This window comes from Arvicanthis niloticus, chromosome 17 (genome assembly GCF_011762505.2).
Source record: "Arvicanthis niloticus isolate mArvNil1 chromosome 17, mArvNil1.pat.X, whole genome shotgun sequence".
In the NCBI taxonomy this organism is placed as follows: domain Eukaryota; kingdom Metazoa; phylum Chordata; class Mammalia; order Rodentia; family Muridae; genus Arvicanthis; species Arvicanthis niloticus.
In genome coordinates, this window is record NC_047674.1 from 2,457,728 (window position 1) to 2,476,192 (window position 18,465).

General features: G+C 37.8%; 1 protein-coding gene across 6 annotated transcripts in view; it reads right to left on the minus strand.

Moving 5' to 3' along the window:
- Window positions 1–18,465, minus strand: part of Fer (FER tyrosine kinase) — a 287,416-nt gene that overhangs the window by 250,696 nt on the left and 18,255 nt on the right. For all 6 annotated transcript variants that reach the window (XR_013104566.1, XR_013104567.1, XM_076914665.1 and 3 more), the window contains 2 exons: window positions 11,810–12,083; window positions 344–517 (listed from right to left, as the gene is read on the minus strand). Coding sequence is in view for 4 of the 6 variants with exons in the window: in XM_076914665.1 (XP_076770780.1) it covers window positions 344–517; window positions 11,810–12,016 (381 nt within the window). In the remaining 2 variants the exon portion in view is untranslated. The remainder of the gene's footprint in view (window positions 1–343; window positions 518–11,809; window positions 12,084–18,465) is intronic.

Here is an 18,465-nt window from a genome sequence, read left to right on the forward strand (position 1 = left end):
ATGTGGGTGCTAAGAATTAAATCTGGGTCTTCTGGAAACGCAGGAGTCAGTGCTCTTTACCACTGAGCCATTTCTCCAGCCCTAAAAACTATTTCAATAAATAAAATTTACATATTCCACATTATTACAAGATCTCTGAGACACAGCTTAATGGTTAGTATGTTATCTCTTTGTTGGGACTAAAATGACATCAGTAACATTCTGTACACAATAAAGTATCACTAAAGATAGATAACAAACACTTCTTGTCAGAATTGACAATTATAAGCACAAACAGGGCAAAATATTAACATAGGTTTAAAAAAGAAATTTTAAAAAAAGGACTAAGTCCAGGCAGACAAACCTTGATCATCTCGGCCTCTATCTGCTGATGAATGCCTACATAGCTCTTCTTCACTTGCTGCTTGTCCTTGATCATCATGGTGAGCCTGTGCAAGGGTCCAGAGTTCAAGTCCTCTGCATGTGTCTTCATTATCCTACTAAGCTGTTCTGTCTGCTGAATCATCAGTAGCCAAGACTTCAGAAAAAAAAAAAAAATAGTAATAAATTAGCATTTGTATTACAAGTTCCCACTTAACTATGATTTAAATGTTCAAGAGTTTTAAATATTTAGTTTTATAAGAAATTTTACATTATAAGCAGCAGGTTTTTGCAAAACTGTGCAATGAATTATGAAAGATTTGTATCCAACATGCTCAAGCACAAATGCTTCAAATGTCAGTGATAGCCTAGGCAGAATACTGTGATGTGCATGCACCATGATATGTGCCTTATGAACTTATAATGTTTGCATGAGATCTGAAAATATGATGAATAACCTGCTCCTCAAGTACCCCTTCATTAAGATCTAAACTTTAACAAGCTAAGCATGATAGCTCCTGTCTGTAATCTCGGCAGTCAGAAGAGTAAGATATGCAAACTGTCACAGGTTTGAGGCCAGCCTGAACTACATAGTGAGTCAGGCCGGCATGGACTACAGCATGGGACCTTGTCTCAAACTAACCAGAAAGAAAGAAAGAAAGAAAGAAAGAAAGAAAGAAAGAAAGAAAGAAAGAAAGAAAGAAAGGAAGGAAGGAAGGAAGGAAGGAAGGAAGGAAGGAAGGAAGGAAGGAAGGAGAGAGAGATTAATTAACATCCCTGTTAGTTGGTTGTTTTTAGTTGATTAACAAATATTTAAAACATCAAAATCCATACAACAAAAACATGGATAATATTTCAAGTATAAATAGTAATAATAAATTGTATAACTTTTCATCTAGATTTTCCAGTTTTGTTGAATATACGCTTTTATAAAAGGATTTGATGACTGTTTAATTTCCTCAGTTTCTATTGTTATGTCTCCCTTTTCATTTCTGATTTGGTTAATATGGATTCTTTCTCTGGGCCCTTTAGTTAGTTTGGCTACGCGTTTATCTATCTTGTTGAATTTCTCAAAAAAAAAAAAAAATAGATTCTGGTTTTGTTGATTCTTTGTAACGTTCTTTTTATCTATTTGGTTAATTTCAGCCCTGAGTTTGACTATTTCCTGCTGTCTGCCTGCTCCTCTTGGATGTGTTTGTTTCTTTCTGTTCTAGAGTGCTCAAGTGTGCTTTTAAGTTGCTTATATGGGATCTCTCCAATTTCTTTATGAAGGCGCTTAGTGTTATGAATTTTCCTCTTAACACTGCTTTCACTGTGTTCCGTAAGTTTGGATATAATGTTTCTTCATTTTCATTGAATTCTATACAGTCTTTGATTTCTTTATTTCTTCCCTGACCAACTTATCACTAAGCAGAGAGTTGTTCAGTTTCCATGGGTATGTGGGTTTTCTGTCGTTTTTGTTGTCATTAAAGACCAGACTTAGGCTGTGGTGATATAATAGGATACATAGAATTATTTCAATCTTCGTGTATTGGTTGAGCCTTGTTCTGTGACCCATTATATGGTCAAGATATTATTTTGGAGAAGGTACCATGAGGTGCTGAGAAGAAGGTATATCCTTTTGTTTTAGGGTGAAATGTTCTGTAGATGTCTGTTAAATCCATTTGGTACATAACTATTAGTTTCACTGTGTCTCTGTTTAGTTTGTTTCAATGTCCTGTCCATTAGTGAGAGGGAGGTGTTGAAGTCTCCCACTATTATTGTGTGGGGTTCATTGTGTGTTTTGAGATTTGATAAAGTTTCATTTATGAATGTGGGTGCCCTTGCATTTAGGGCATAGATATTCAGAATTGAGACTTTTTCTTGGTGGATTTTTCCTCTGATGAATATGAAGTGCCCTTCCCCATCTCATTTGATAACTTTCGGTTGAAAGTCTATTTTATTAGATATTAGGACGGCAACTCCAGTTTGTTTCTTAGGACCATTTGCTTGGAAGACTTTTTTTCTAGCCTTTTACTGAGGTAGTGTCTGTCTTTGCTATTGGGGTATGTTTCCTATATGCAACAAAATGCTGATACTCTTTGCATATCCAGTTTGTTAGCTTATGTTTTTTTAATTGGGGAATTGAGTCCATTGATTTGAGAGATATTAAAGACAGATAATTGTTAGTTCCTGTTATGTTTATTGTTGTAAGTGGCACTATGTGCATGTGATTCTCTCCTTTTGCCTTTGTTGTGAGATGATTAGTATCTTGTTTCTTTGGTGTAGGTACATTCCTGGAGTTTTCCTTCTAGAATCCTCTGTAGGGCTGGATTGGTAGACTGATATTGTTTAAATTTGGTTTTGTCCTAGAATATTTTGGGTTTTTTCCATCTATGTTGATTGAGAGTTTTGCTGGAAATAGTAGCCTGGGCTGGACTCATGTTCTCTAAGAGTCTGCATGACCTCTATCCAGGCTCTTCTGGCTTTTAGTGTATCTGTTGAGGTCTGGTGTAATTCTGACAGGTCTGCCTTTATATGTTACCTGGCCTTTTCCCTTACAGCTTTTAATATTCTTTCTTTGTTCTGTGCATTTAGTGTTTTGATTATTATGTGACAAGATGATTTTCTTTTCTAGTCCACTCTATTTGGTGTTCTATTGGCATCTTGTATATTGATGGCCATCTCTTTCTTTAGGTTGAGGAACTTTTCATCTACAATTTTGTTGAAGACGTTTTCAGGTCCTTTGAGCTAGGAATCTTCACTCTCTTCTATTCCTATTATTCTTAGATTTGGTCTTTTCATTGTATCCTGGATTTCCTGGATGTTTTGGGCTAGGAGTTTTTTATGTTTTGAATATGCTTTGAACGTTGTGTCAATATCTTCTTTTTTTTTTTTTTTTTTAATTTTATTTTATTTATTTATTTATTTTATTTATTTATTTATTATGTATACAGTGTTCTGCCTGCATATATGCCCACAAGCCAGAAGAGGGCACCAGATCTCATTATAGATGGCTGTGAGCCACCATGTGGTTGCTGGGAATTGAACTCAGGACCTTTGGAAGAACAGCCAGTGCTCTTAACCTCTGAGCCATCTCTCCAGCCCCGTGTCAATATCTTCTATGTATCTTCTACACTTGAGATTTTTCTCTTCTATCTCTTTTATTCTGTTGGTGATGCTTGCATTTATAATTCTTGACCTCTTTCCTAGGTTTTGCATTTTCAGTGTTGCCTCCATTTGTGCTTTCTTTATTGTTTCTACTTCCACTTTTAGGTCATAGACCACTTTATTCAATTCCTTCATCCGTTGGATTTTGTTTTCTTGTATTTCTTTAAGGGATTTGCTTCCTTATTAAGAGCTTCTACCTGTTTACCTGTGTTTTCCTGTATTCCTTTCAATTAGTTATTTATATCCTCCTTAAAGTTCTCAATTATCTTCATGAGGTAGGATTTTAGGTCATCTTCCTGATTTTCAGGTGTGTTGGTGTATCTAGGGCTTGCTGTGGTGGGAGAACTGGGTTCTCATGATGCCAAAGTGTATTGGGGTCTGCTGCTCTTGGGCTTGACTCTCGCCATCTAGTTATCTCTAGTGTTAGCTAGTTTGAGTGTCTCTATATGGAGCTTGTCTCCTGTGTCCCTGTGTTGCTGCAGGTCTCCTAGTAGGCCTGTGGCCCTGGCTTAGCAGACCTCCTGTGGGGACCTCAGACTGTAGGGTCTTCAGAGGGGCAGACAAGCTGCTGATCTGTTGCCCTGCATGCAGCAGATCTCTTGGGAGACCTTCAGAATGTGGGGTCTTTAAAGGAGCAGACAAGCTGGTAATGTGCTCCCCTTCACACCTGTAAAGCTAACTTCTACTGTCTAAATCTCAGTTCCTTAAACTGGGGCTCATGAACTCCTAAGCACGCATGCACATACACACCAGCAAAAACTTTCCAAATGTGTTCTTCCAACCAAAAATTAATGTAAAACAAACCATTAATGACTGAGGTATTGCTGACAGCAGTGTCCATGGAGAGCCCTTGGTTCTAAACCCATGACATGCACACACCGTGCTGCACACACCGTCTCTCCATGCATTCCCACCAGACACAAGAAATGCCTAAGCTCAGCATCAAGTTGTTGCATGCTACAAATTGTAGCAATTTTAATTCACATACAAAATTTTGGCTCTTATAGAAATAGTGGTTTAATTTTGCAGACAGAAATATTCCTATCATTCCTCAGCATATGTCTATCAAATTATTTTCATATTAGAGTAAGTAAAGTGCTTGGTTTTAAATTTGTCTGTACCTGATTTGAGTCTCATAAAAAGATTATTCAACGAATTATGGCTTAAGATCAAGAAAATTTACAACAATTTCTGAGATGATCCTACACATATTTCTGCCATTGTGTACTATTTGTTAAAGTAGTGTTCTTAGCATTGATAAATATAATTTGATAAATTATTAAATTCTGAAAAAGTTATGGTTGTTCTATGTCCTAACAAGACTTAATTTATATTTAAAACAAAAACAAGAAAAGCACATTCATCTTAGCATTTAAATTTGCTTTTGTGTTTAATTAATATAAAATTTTATATATGCCAAAGAATTGTTTTAAGATAAATTTTCTCATGATTTAGTATCTGTAAATGCTTGATTTGTGTACCTGCTTTATGGAACTTTACATCCAGGTCACATGAAAATTTCTCAGACTAAAAGGAGCTACAAGTGAATCAGGTTTAAGCAGCTCTGATTTAAGTGACTCTGAGCTCATCAGCTTTAATACTTGCTTTCTGCTAACTCACAGCCTTTCTGATTCATTCTTTTTATAATATGATTAGGCAAATATTTTATCTAATAAATTTATAAACTGAAAGTCACCCATTCAATGTCACATAACTAATAGAAAACTTACATGCAAACATAAATTTATTTCTTAATGGGCTAGGCAAAATACAGCTTGAAGCTTGGAAGATAAAACAGTAGGAAACCTTGTTTCTTGACTACTTTATGAAAACTATCTTGGCTCTGCATAGCAGACCATGCTCATGACCCCAACATTTGGGAGGTGGAGGCAGAAAATCAGAAGATCAAGGCCACCCTCAGCCATACAACAAATTCAAGACCAGCCTAGGCTACTTGAGATCCTGTCTCAAAAACAAACAAAAACAAATAACTAAGCTAAATAAAGCAAACTATTTAAACTGGTTACAAAGTAAACTGCAACCTTTAATTTTAATCCTGTACTTAATCACTGCATTGGAGACTAAAGCAAAGGAGAACATCCTGTACTTCTTGCAGGCCAATACTTCAGAACACTACTTTGTAACATGAAACACACAACTGAAGAAATCCTAAGTCTAGATTTGTGTCACTCTTGACATGACATGCTTTGTTACCAAGCTACAGAGATGAAAACAAAAGAGACATCTCCCCGTAACTTTGTTTTTAACTAACTAAAAATAATGGTAACCTTTGCAATCTCATTAAAAGAGGAATTACGAAATGAAACACTTTATCTAACCAATCCAAATCCAACACAGGATAATTAGGAACAAGACCAAGTTGAGATAGAGATACTGATAGCACACACTTTCCTTTGCCCTAGGAAAACAAAATACTAGTCTGAGATTCTGTTTTTAATTTTAAAACATTAATCAAAATTTGTAATAATATAGCTAAAATACTGACATAATACTAAATTTTATATTAAATCTGTGATATTTAAATATTTTGCATAGTTTTTATGCTTTTGTTTTGTAGTCAAAAATAAAATTTACCTAAAAGTAAATATATCATTTGTAATTCACAGCTTAAAAAAATGATTCAATTTAGAAAACTTTCCTGCTCCCCAACTATCCATAAGAGGTTAGTTGCATGTATTAAGTATAGCCCAAGATATATAAAAATAATCAACATAAAGGATAAAATGACAATTTTTTTGCTTTGGAAACCAATGGAGGTCAATGGTATTAGATTATACTGACTATATAATATTTAAAAAGTAAACTGCATGCTCAACTTATTGAAAAAAAAAAACTAGAGAGAGGGAAAAAAATGTACATCTTTTAGAACTGGAAATTGCTCAGCAGTTAGGAGCACTGGCTATTATTCTTCCAGAGGACAGGGGTTTGTGTCCCAGCACCCACATTATAGCTCTTAACTGTCTATAATGCCAGTTCTAGGGGATCTCCACCCTCTGTGGGGCTCTATGAGCAATACACACACATGGTGCACAGACATAATTGCAGTTAAAGCAATCATGCACATGACATTTTTAAAAGAAAACATACACCTTTTAGAAAAGCACAGGTCCTTTCTTGTCTTACCTTTGAACTAGCAGATATGTGGTAAGATGAATCAGTTTCTCAGAGCAGGTAGTAATTTAAGTGTTCTAGGCTTATTATACCAAAAAGTGTGTATTCTGGGATACTGAGTAAAAGAACAAACTACTGCTGGCCCTATAATTACAGCAAGACACTGAAAATACTCAACAAGATGATTCAAGCTTGAGGATACCTAAATAATAGTTGTCAAAAATAGCTTTCTGCTATAGATTATATCCTCCAAGTACTTGATTGCTTTTATCTTGGTTGAATTTTTTCACAAACTCAACATTAAAATTCCATGAAGAATGAATAGTTTCTGCACTACTCAATAACTCAAAATAAACGATCCTCTGAAGCAACTATTTTTATTTGAGTTTGCCTATTAGATAAGGAAAATGCTGGAGTCTCTAAGTCCTTAGGGGATACAGAAATCCAGAAAACAACTCATTAAATTTCCATAAAACAGAGTTTTCAAAGACTCAACTCCAAGGACAAAGGAATCTTTAGATGTGCCACACTCATCAAAACTAATCTACATTTTCTTCAGATCTTGGTTGCTCCAACCCATCTCTAACCTGGCTGCAATCAAAAAAAAATTGAGTCTTTTAGAAATATCAGCTTGGGCATTCTATGAGCAGAAAGCCTGATGAAGCATGCTTCTCACACAGAGCATAGGGTCAGTACTTTAAGGCTCCCTAAGTAATTCCACTGCACATGTTCTGTGTAACAAAGTATTTGTCTCACTAACAGTCTCTTTATTGTACCAATTATATGCTAGAAGTCACAGGGTTTATAGATGTGTTAGGTGCAGAGCATTCAAAACATTAATCAGGGATACATTAAAGATTACAGCAACTTTATCCAACTTCGCATATATTAAGTGATTAAGAAATACACATGGCATTTTATCTCGTAATGACTAGAAACATGCCTATCAAGGAAAGAGGGTTGTACCCAGTGGGTTCCTGGAAGTGGGAGAAGAGGTTGCCTAAAGCAGGAGACCAAGCTACAGCAGCACATGCAGGTGAGTTTGGCTCACAATGAAGGACTAAGCAATGGCAGCCAGCAAAGGACTGCAGTGCTCGTCTGAAATGTATTCCTAAGCAACTGAGTTCAACAGGGTACCATTCATGCACTCACCCAGTGCTTCCTCCATGGCCATATATGAAGAAACACACAGAAGGCTCACTCGTTCCTTAATATCACTTGGGTTATAACAAATTCACATTTTAAATCAAATATTAAATAAGAACTAATGCTACATCCTGAGAATTATATAAATTATATAGTATTATATAATACATAATATACATAGTTTTACATAATAAGTATATTTCATATACAATGTATTATATGGCTATTAAATATTAACTCCAGATCATCAAAAACATTTTTCAATATAGCATATGAATACTGCTAATATTTCTATATACTTTATGTTTAAAGGGTTAATCAGTATCTCCTTTCAAATAAATTGTTATTGAGGATTTCTTGTATCACTATAATGTGTAGAAACAGTGTTGCATATACTTGGACAGTTGTAATTTTAATTAATAACAAAACACAAAGTAAAAATGATCTACTGTACAGAGTAAAACAAAAGAAGTAAATAAAATGGCCACAGTAGCTAAAGAAAGTGCTCAGTGGTTAAGAGTTCTTGCTACTCTAACAAGATGACCACAGTTTGGCTGCCAGCACCCACTGCAAGTAGCTCACAAACAACTATAACTCCAGTCCCAAAGTACCCAAACCCCTTCTGAACTCCGTGGGTACCTGCATACATGTGTACAAACATATGCATACACACACACAGGAAACATACATACATACACACACACACACACACACACATATACACATATACACATAAATAAAAATAAATGTTTTTCAAAAATAAAATAGCTGTAATATACATGGAAAAGGTAGTTCATTACGCTCGCTTTTAGAGAAATAAATAAGACAATAACAGATACCATATAGTATTTATTACATCACAAAAACTTAAAAGAGTGAGTGTTAGAAACTGGCAGGCTCATACAGATCTGGGAAATATGCAAAATGGCACAAGATCAACAGGGAAATTTATATTTATAATGGCAATATATAATAAAATTATACATGCACTCATATTTTGACCTAGAAAGCCCAGGTCTATGAATTTACCATGTATACACTCATGAACACACAAAAATGTCTCTATATAATTACACTTCTATGACATTATTTATAACTGCAAAACTCTGTAGAGGTTCTAAACTGGTTTTATGCTAAAATGTCTCTTCCAAAGAAAATTGGCCTCTCAAGGAAAAGTCTAGTTCAGGGTGGGAGACAAGAGCGCTCCAAACAAGCCTGGGGGTTCTTGCTGTGCCACAACATATAGTGGTGCTGAAGCAGAACCAACAGCTGCAAGCGAAGATGGCTGCTTAGGCCGCCACCTCCAGCCATCTACAGTCCTTCAAAAGCAGAACAAATGAAAAAGCGAGCTATACAAAACTGTGCCCTTGGGAATAAAGACAGTATATACACACTTCAAAAACAACTTGAAGTAAAGCTGAAAATAATCAAATAATGGAATACTGGATCTCATGTTTACGTTTGAAATGAAAGTTCGCTGAAAGGATGAAAACTAAATGAAATGACTGAATTACTGCAACAGCGAACAAGATGTGAAGGTTAGAAGACAGCTCTTACCACAGAAGCCTGGAGACAGCTGGAATTCAGATCGCCAGAGTCCACAAAAAAGCCGGGAGCTGTGGATTCTGGCCTGTGATGTCAACACTGATGGGGCAGAATCAGGACTGCCGGGTAAGCTGGCTATCTAGTCAGGGCAGGGTGTCATGTTTGATTACTGAAGTGGGTATGTGGGGATCAGAGGGTGACTCTGAGGAGCTGGCCCCTCCTCCCCAGCTCACTGAGGCAGTGTCTCCTTTTCTGCCTTGCACACCAGGCTGTTTGCGTCCAGGCAATTCCCATGCCTCTGCCTCCCGCCTCACTGCAGACTGTAGATGCACCCCACCACACTGAACTCTTTACATGGGCTCCAGGGACTGGTCTAACAACACAGGCCTACACAAGTGCTTTTAGCCACTGAGCCATCGCACAGCCTAAGAAATTCATCTTTAACAATAGTATGTAATGTAACTAAAAAAAAATAACAAAAATACGTAAGATAACCAAACTATTGTAATTTGATCCATTATATAGAAGATATAGTCTTAGAAAACACATGCACAAATATTTTGGAATAAAGAGACATAATACATTCTTAACTAACTCATAAATTGCTACATTCCCTGTGACTATGGAAAAATATTTATTAATTTATCCAGTTACCTAAAATAATACCTAGATAAAAATATATAAAATAATGCCACTGTAAAGACACTAGTTATCAGTAAATGAAACAACGATCCCTTAGAAATAATAAATCATGATCTAGGTCTTAACACTACCAAGGCTGACTAGGTTAAAAAAAAAATGTCTAGATCACAATTAAGCAAAACCTGAGTAATGTCCTGTTGAAAAGAATGACTTCAGAACACAAAGGGGCCAAAATGAGAAGATAACGTGATCAGAAATTCAATCACTCTGTAGTCGGACCTAACAAATGTAAAAGCAATGGCAAGAGGATCAAACTGTCTGCAAGGGGTTCAGCCACATCCCAAAGCAAAGCTCAAGAATAAAGAAATACAAACACATGCAACAAGCTCAGAGGTAAAGTCCATGATGCTGAAAGCAAACCAAGACTCGACAGACAAGGCAAGAAAGTGCCACTCAAAATAAGGAGAAGAGCTACCCAGAAAAGGCTGGGGGACGGGAGTCAGCTTAGTGGCAGCATGCTTGCCTAGCATACACAAAGCCCTAGGTCTGATCCCCAGCACCATGGAGGGGAGGACAGGAATGACACAAAGTAGCACACATGACAGAACAGCTGCTATGACTACATCTTCTCCATCAAGAAAAGGAGAAAGAGATACTGAGTAGAAACATGGAAGATACAGAAAGGAGTGACCAACAAAATGTGTATGAAGTACTCCTTGTTAACATGGGACCTGTACACAACCATCAGAGAAATCAAAGCTATGTGAGAAACCACATTTGTCTTTGGTTCATTGTGAGCCTTAACTGATGAGTAATATTTGCCTTTCATTCTTCAGTGTGTGGCTATGTGGTTTTCCTGTCGCTTTAACTTAAGAAACTGGCCTTTCTCTACTACGGTCTTAGCACCCTAGCTGAGAATCACTGGGTTATGTACCATTCCTTTATCATTTTTGTTCTTGACAAAACTACCTCTTTCTTTCACCTCATGATTATATGCTTCACCCCGGGGTTGGAAAAATTGTAGAGATTAAAAATGACTTTAGCCCTCCCAAGTGCTGTCTACTGCAGACTTCAAAGAGAGTGAGTTTCAGGACAGTCAAGGTTATGTAGACCTTGTCTCAAATTTTTAATTAATTTTAAGAAAATCTCAATTAAAGGTGGTAAATAAATGAAAAGAATTAAAGAAAGATAAAAATGAAGAAAAAACAAATGGTCAAATAATAAATCTAACTATAATAATAATAATAATAATAATAATAATAATAATAATAATAATAATAAATAACCACATTAAAATGTATTCTGAACTGAAAGGATACTAAACTAAGCACATAAAAATGAACAGGACACGAGGCCTTGGATGATGCTTCAGTGGGTAAAAGTGTCAGCTGTGCACACATGTAAATCTGAGTCCAAATCCCTACCACCCACATAAAACAGGCAGACCTGACCGCATGTGCCTGTAATCCCAGTACTTTGAGGCAGAATCAGGTGGATCCCAGGAGCTTGCTACCCAGAGAGCCTAGTGGTTAGGCTAAGCCCAAAACTAAACAAGTTCCCTAACTCGAGACTAAGCTGGAAAGATATACAAAACACCACCACGCTCCTCCAGCCTCACATGCAGTGCTCAGGTGTATGCATCTGCATACGTACCTATCTGTGCATACGTGCATACTCCACACACAGAAAGATCCTTTAGAGGATGCAGATGAGACAGTATTAAGAGAAAAATGTAAAACATAGCAGTTGCCATTGGTATGCTCAGTCAATAATATGATCTTTTTGTTCTAAGGACAAATATGATGCTATACAAAACAACTGGAATCTGCCTTACCTTGGACACATTGCTGACATAATTCACTTGCACGGCGCTTTCTTTGTCAACCTGATTACAAAGATTCTGTAGAGTATATGCATATTCTTTATCGCTTTTTATTCTCAGGGCCATAAATTTCTTCACTGTCTCCAGCAACCGTAGTTCCCAGTCTTGCAACTTTAACACAGCTTCCTGTGAGTTCTTCAGGTCACTCCCAAATCCCATTTTGTATAATACAGCAATACAGCTTGTCCTCCACACTGTGCACGTGAGCCTGCTAGTCAGCACATATCTGTGAACATAGACAGAAGTTAGAAGGAAGTTCATCCTCAAATCAAAAGTATGGTCCATTGAATTTTTTTGTTTCTTTGTTTAACTTGGAATACTGCTTTATATCTCAAATTTGGAAGTGATTTTCTTCATTGTGAACAAACTTGAACAGGTATATAATTCAACAAAATTGTTTCCAGAGGAAATACAATGTAAAATAAAGGACATCAAATTATTCAGATCAATTCATGCATTTATTTAAATCCTGCAATTATTTTTTAATCAGATTAACATGACATCAACACATATTCCAAGTATATGTTTTTGTTGTTGGAAATGAGTTACAAAATACAAATTGCATTTCAAAGTTAGATGACAGAATTTAGAAAAGTAACTGATTATGTTTGCCACGGTCCAGCCTCGGCAAGAGCTGGGGCTCGTCAAGGACTTGGTAGACCAACAAGAAGACACACAAATGAGATACGATACTGACAGGCTGGGTTTGTTTTGTTTTGTTTGACATGGGAACCCTTGAACTTGGGAGTCAGGGTGCTCACCTAGACTTAACTCAGCCCCAGTCTTTTATTGAAATCATACAAGGAAGTTGAAATTACAAAGTTTATAGGGGAATGGATAAATGCTTCTCTATTTTCCTGTGCCAACATTTTCTTATGATACAGAGTAGTATAAATTTAGAACACACACAAAAAAAGGGAACTATACAATCTCAAACATAAAAGTTTTATAGCAAGCACAATTTTTTTATATCTCCCAACCATTAGTCTCTGGTGAGGTCAGGGGGCAGCCGTATTGCGATTACAAAGTCAGTATCTCAGATGTATGAGACAGTATGGTTTCATGAAAGGGCAAACATGAGATCTTACTGCTGCCCCTGCAGTCTTTGGATTTCCAATCCGGGTCAAATATCCAGGACCCCATCTGTCTGTTTACAAAATCATCCTCACTTGACCTGCATAGAGAACTCCAAGGGGGCTGCCACCATCATCCCTGAACCTAAGGAAGCCATTGCTAGCTTTCTGGAAAATATCTGTATGTTATTCCATCCTCATTTTATAATAAAAATGTCCTGTTTTTATTACACAGAATTGAGACTAAGACTAGGGGAACAGCTGCAGATTTACTCATCTCTGCCCATGGCTCTAGGCTACTTTCATTTCTACTTCAAGTGAATGACTATAACATACATTTATTTCTCTTGAATTCATGAAAAGCCTTTAGTTTAATATTATTGGTAAAATCTAGTTTCTGGATACCTAGTAGCGGGCTGCTACTAGGTCTTGCCAGGTCACCAAATACCTGTTTAATCAAAGAAGGAAGAAAGAGAAGAAATAGTAAATAGATAAAAAGAAGGATAAGTACTAAGAATAATTGCAGAAATGACATCACAAGGTGCTTGCACCAAAGAAGCAGGAGCTTGGGGACTCTTCAGTATTCATACTGGGGCCCACAAGACGCCATTGCCTCGTGCTCTGAAACACAGTACCCCCGGCAGGTTTTTCTTCCTTGTCATTGGGGTCCCAGGCATCTCAAGCTTAAAGGGGTTGTCTCCAACATATGTTGACATTACAAAAAAATCCTAAAGTGTAAATGTATTCAAAAGTAAACATGTTGGGGTTAGAAAAACTAGCACGGACCCCTGGGAGCTCCCAGAGACTGGGCTACCAACCAGGCATCACACACAGGCTGGTCCTAGGTCCCCAACACAAATACACCAGAGGACTGTCTGCTCTGGCCTCAGTGGGAGAAGACATGCCTAATCCTCGACAGACTTGAGGCCCCGGGGAGTGGGGAGGCCTGGAATCTTAACTGCCTAGCCATCTCTCCAGCCCCCTAAACCATTGTTTTAAGAGTTTAAAAAAAAAAAATGACAACTGAATGTCTTCGCCCAAAGGTGAAGAAGAAACTGAGGATGTGTACTATACTCATGTTCTACCAGAGGCTACATACATTGGACTGGCATAGTAAAATAAAAGACATTTGTAGGAAGCTGACCTGACAGACCTGACGGCTGGAAGGCACCGCAGGTCTGTCATGTCAGCTTGAAAAGCGGGCCGATTCAAAGCTGCTAAAAGCGGCGGAACTGCCGCCACTTCAAAGCAGCTACCTGTTTTTTCTTACGGTGCAGCCGCCGACTCAAGGCGGCTGCCCGTTTTTTCTCTCGGCGCCACAGACTAAAAGCGGCTGTGGCTGCCAGCCGAGAGAAGCAGCGCCGCAGCCTCAAAAGCGGCTGACGGGCTGACATTCGCCCGTCAGCCGCTGAGGTGACTATCCAAGATGGCGGCTAACTCAAGGCTTTCAGGGAAAACCATCAGTGCACTGCGCATGCGCAGCATGCGCAGTGCATTTAGGAACTTGACTCCAGCCCCTCCCAAACGGGGCATGCAAATAAGGTACAACTAGGGTACCACGAACCTGGCCAATCACCCCGCCCGGGCGGGGTATGCTAATGAGTATGCTAATGAGTCATTGCAAATTGACCAATCGGACACCTCCATGTGCTTTGCCACGCCCAGGGCTGGGGGTATATAAGTAGCCCATTCTGAGCATTCCAGTCAGTCTCTCCCAGAAACCTAAAAGAGCGCTTCCAATAAAGGCTGTTGAGAAGAATCCGGTTTGTCGCGTCTTCCTTGCTGGACAAGCGGGGCGCGACAGACATTTGCGATAGGGGGCTAGAGAGATGGTGCTTAGAGTGTACACTGTTCTTCCAGAAGACACAAGTTCAGTTCTCAGTGAGGGGTGGCACACAACAGCCTGTACTCCAACTCCAGGACATACGACTCCTCAGGTACCTGCATTCTTATGTACACACCCACACATATACACATAACTAAAAACAAAAATAATCAGATTAGACAAGGAAAAAGTGAAATGATTTCCATTTGCAGATGATACCACTTCACAAAGAGAAGACCTTCACAAACGAAGGCTTAAGCAAGTGTCAGAATTGAGTGTGATTCAGAATTGAGTGTGATTATGTTACCAAGTACTTTAGACAAGGAGCAGATGTCCTCCATGGGCTCCTATGTTAAAAATCTGCTCCCCAGCTAATGACAATACTTGGGAGATGGTGGAAACTCTAGATGATGGAGCCTAGGTTGGCAAAGTGGGGCACTGGAATGTGCTTTTAAAGATTATAGCTTATTCCTGGTTCTTTATCTTTGATTCCTGGTTTCTAAGGTGAGCAGCTTCTACAAAACACTCCTCCTACCATGATATACTTATTCTCTTGCCATGAGCTCAGAAACAGAGCCAAAGGACAATGGAAGGAACTCATGAAACCATGAGCCAAAATGAACTCTTCTCTCCTTAAGTGGCTTTGTTCACACACTGTCAGGCCTACACAATGGTAACATACACAGTACACAATCAGTGTTAAAAAGTCAGCTAAAGTCTATAGATAAGAAAAAAAAATCAGACAAAAAATTAAATTAAATTAAAAATCAATTCCACTTACAGAAACATGAAGAAAACAATAAGGCACTTGGGAAGAAATCTTTTTTTTTTTTTAAAGTAAACTTGTGTCTTCAATCTAAAAAGCCAAAATTATAAATAAGCTCCTCAAAGACTCAGGTTCAAAGGTAATTAATGTGTTAACAAAGCAAGGTCCTCCAGTTTGATCTGTACATTTGACATAATCTGTACTGAAAACACCTTGTACGTCAAAGAAATTAAGGCACAAAAGGGCACATATTGTATAATTCTGTTCACGTGATATGTCTAGCAATAGTCCATCTAGAGATATAAGAAAGATGTGGGTTGTCTAGGGCTAATAAATTTGGGGAGAAATGGAGGATCCCTGAGAAGTATTAGGTTTCTTTCTGTGGTGATGGAAGTATTCTGAAATTGGTTGTGATGGCAGCACAACTCTGTGAGCGGATTAAAAACAACAAACTGCACAATTCCATTGGGTGAATTCTTTAGTATGGGATTGTTACGTTTAGCTATGGTTTGATGCCTCCCTCAAGGCTACATGTACTGGGATTTAGTCCCCTGGGAGAGGAAAAAAGAAGGTGGAAAGTTAATCCCACTGTGGTGCTTACCAGGAACACCTCTGGGAGATGGTCAGGATGAGGTAAGTTGCTAGCATGGAGCCTCATCATTGAATCCTGGCAGCTTTATAAGAGGCAGACAATCCTAAAAGTCCTCTCTCTGCCTGCTTGTCTATCTGTGTATGTCTCTATCTCTCTGTCTCTTGGTGTCTCTCCCATCTGTCTCTCTGTTGTCTGTGTGTGTGTGTGTGTCTGTGTGTGTGTGTCTGTGTGGAGTGTGGGGGTGTTTCTCTGTCACATACTCACTCACACATACACACATACATACACACACACACATACATACACACACACACTCTGAAAGAGAAAGAAAAAAATTTTTAAAAATTTTAAAGAATTTTTAAAACCTACTTATGGTCCTACCTAGCTTTAACTGTCAACTTGACACAGCCTGGAGTCACACAAAAAGGGAATCTCAAGTGAGGAACTGCCCAGGTCAGATTTGTCTGTGGGCATATCTTGTGGAAGATTTTCTTGGTTGTAAACTGATGTAACTGTCAACTTTTACATTCTGCAAATTCAAACATAGAAATATCGGTTCTTCTGGCATTATGAAATACACTGGAAATACTCCTAGCACTTGGAGTTGGAGGCAAGAGAATAAGAAGTTTCTCAGCTACGTAGCAAGTCTGAGCCAACCTAGGGTACATAAGATACTGTCTCCAAAGAAGTGGAACATGGGAGAAAAAAAAAGAACAAGGGATTGGGAAAGAGTGAATTAATGAATTAATATTGTATTTTCATGTATGTATGCATGCATCCATTTACTTCATTCATTCATCCATTCAAGACAGGGTCTCACTAGGTAGTTCTGGTTGTCCTGGAATTCACTGTTTAGGTCAAGTTGGCCTTGAATTCGGAGCCACCTGCCTGACTCTCAAGAGCTGGGATTAAAGGTGTGTGCCACTGTACCTGATGAATATTGGATTTTGGATTGCATAAAGAAAGTTTAATCTGTACTGAGGCTTCTCTCTCAAATTAGAAAAACTTATTTTAACACATTTTATTGGGGAAATGTTTTGTCCTTTATCTAAAATTCTTACAGATACTCAATCAAGTTCATCATTGGCGGCTGGCAAATATACTAATAAAACTACATAATCAAACTATGGGCAAGTGAGATAATCCAGGATAACATCCTCTGACTTTACATACATACCATAAAAGTACATACATTTACATATGGCACATAAGGTAAAAATATTAGAAAACTTCCATTGTGCCTCTGATGAACTAGAAGAAAAATTGGCACCACTTAAATTCAGTATAATTATTAATTAGTAAGATTTACCCAAATTACTTTACAACTCATAGTGTATCATCAGAATATCTGTACACTGATAAAGAATATGAAATAATTAAATGGCTAAAACACAAAATGAATGCTCTCAGTATTTCTCACCTTGTACATTCTTCTAACAGTGAGACTGAGGCAAAGACTCACTGAGCAACCAAGTGATAACCATGGTTACAAACCCAAAAGTTGACTGACGCTGCATGAACACAAAATGAGATCACTTCTCAGAAGCACTCCAATAGGCAGGATCTTAACTACAAATACAGACAATTCTACCAATTATACTACTAATGATTAGGGGCCATGCTATGGACACAATACTGTGTCTTACATTTCTGCTAAGCTGTTTATGTCTGAAAATGTTATTTCTAGCTCAGTATAAAGAGAAAGTTAAATTTAAATGAAACAGCTCTGGTCTGGCCAGCCTATTCCAGCAGCATTACTGGATGATAATCTCCCCCTGGGAAGTCTACACAAGTATGTTTGATCTTAATTTAAGTGTTACATCACTATGTCAAGAAATCTACATGAAGTAGTAACACCTGCCAATGAGAAAAACAGAATTACAGAAAATTTTAAAGAAACTGACATAAGTTAATAGGCATTAATTTGATAAGCACAAGAAATAATTATTAGGACCATGAAAGTAAATAAAATCTTCAATACAGTCTTCAAATAATTTACAATGAGGTAAAACAAGTTCATAGATAATAACAATCTAACTTATTCAAAAGTCTGTCAGCAAACATATATTAAGCACCTATTTGTCACATATATTTCTTATTGACAAAAACATCAAGATATATAAGATTACAGTCAGAGCAGGCCAGTAAGCAGCACCCCTCCATGGCCTTAGCATCAGCTCCTACCTCCAGGATCCTGTCCTGACTTCCTTCAACAATGAACAGTGCTGTGGAAGTGCAAGCCAAATAAACCCTTCCTTTCCCTTCCCTCAAATAACAAAATAAATCAATAAATGAATGGGATTACAAGCTTGTGTCTTATGAAGTTCACTGCAGTGGAATCCTAGGGAATCT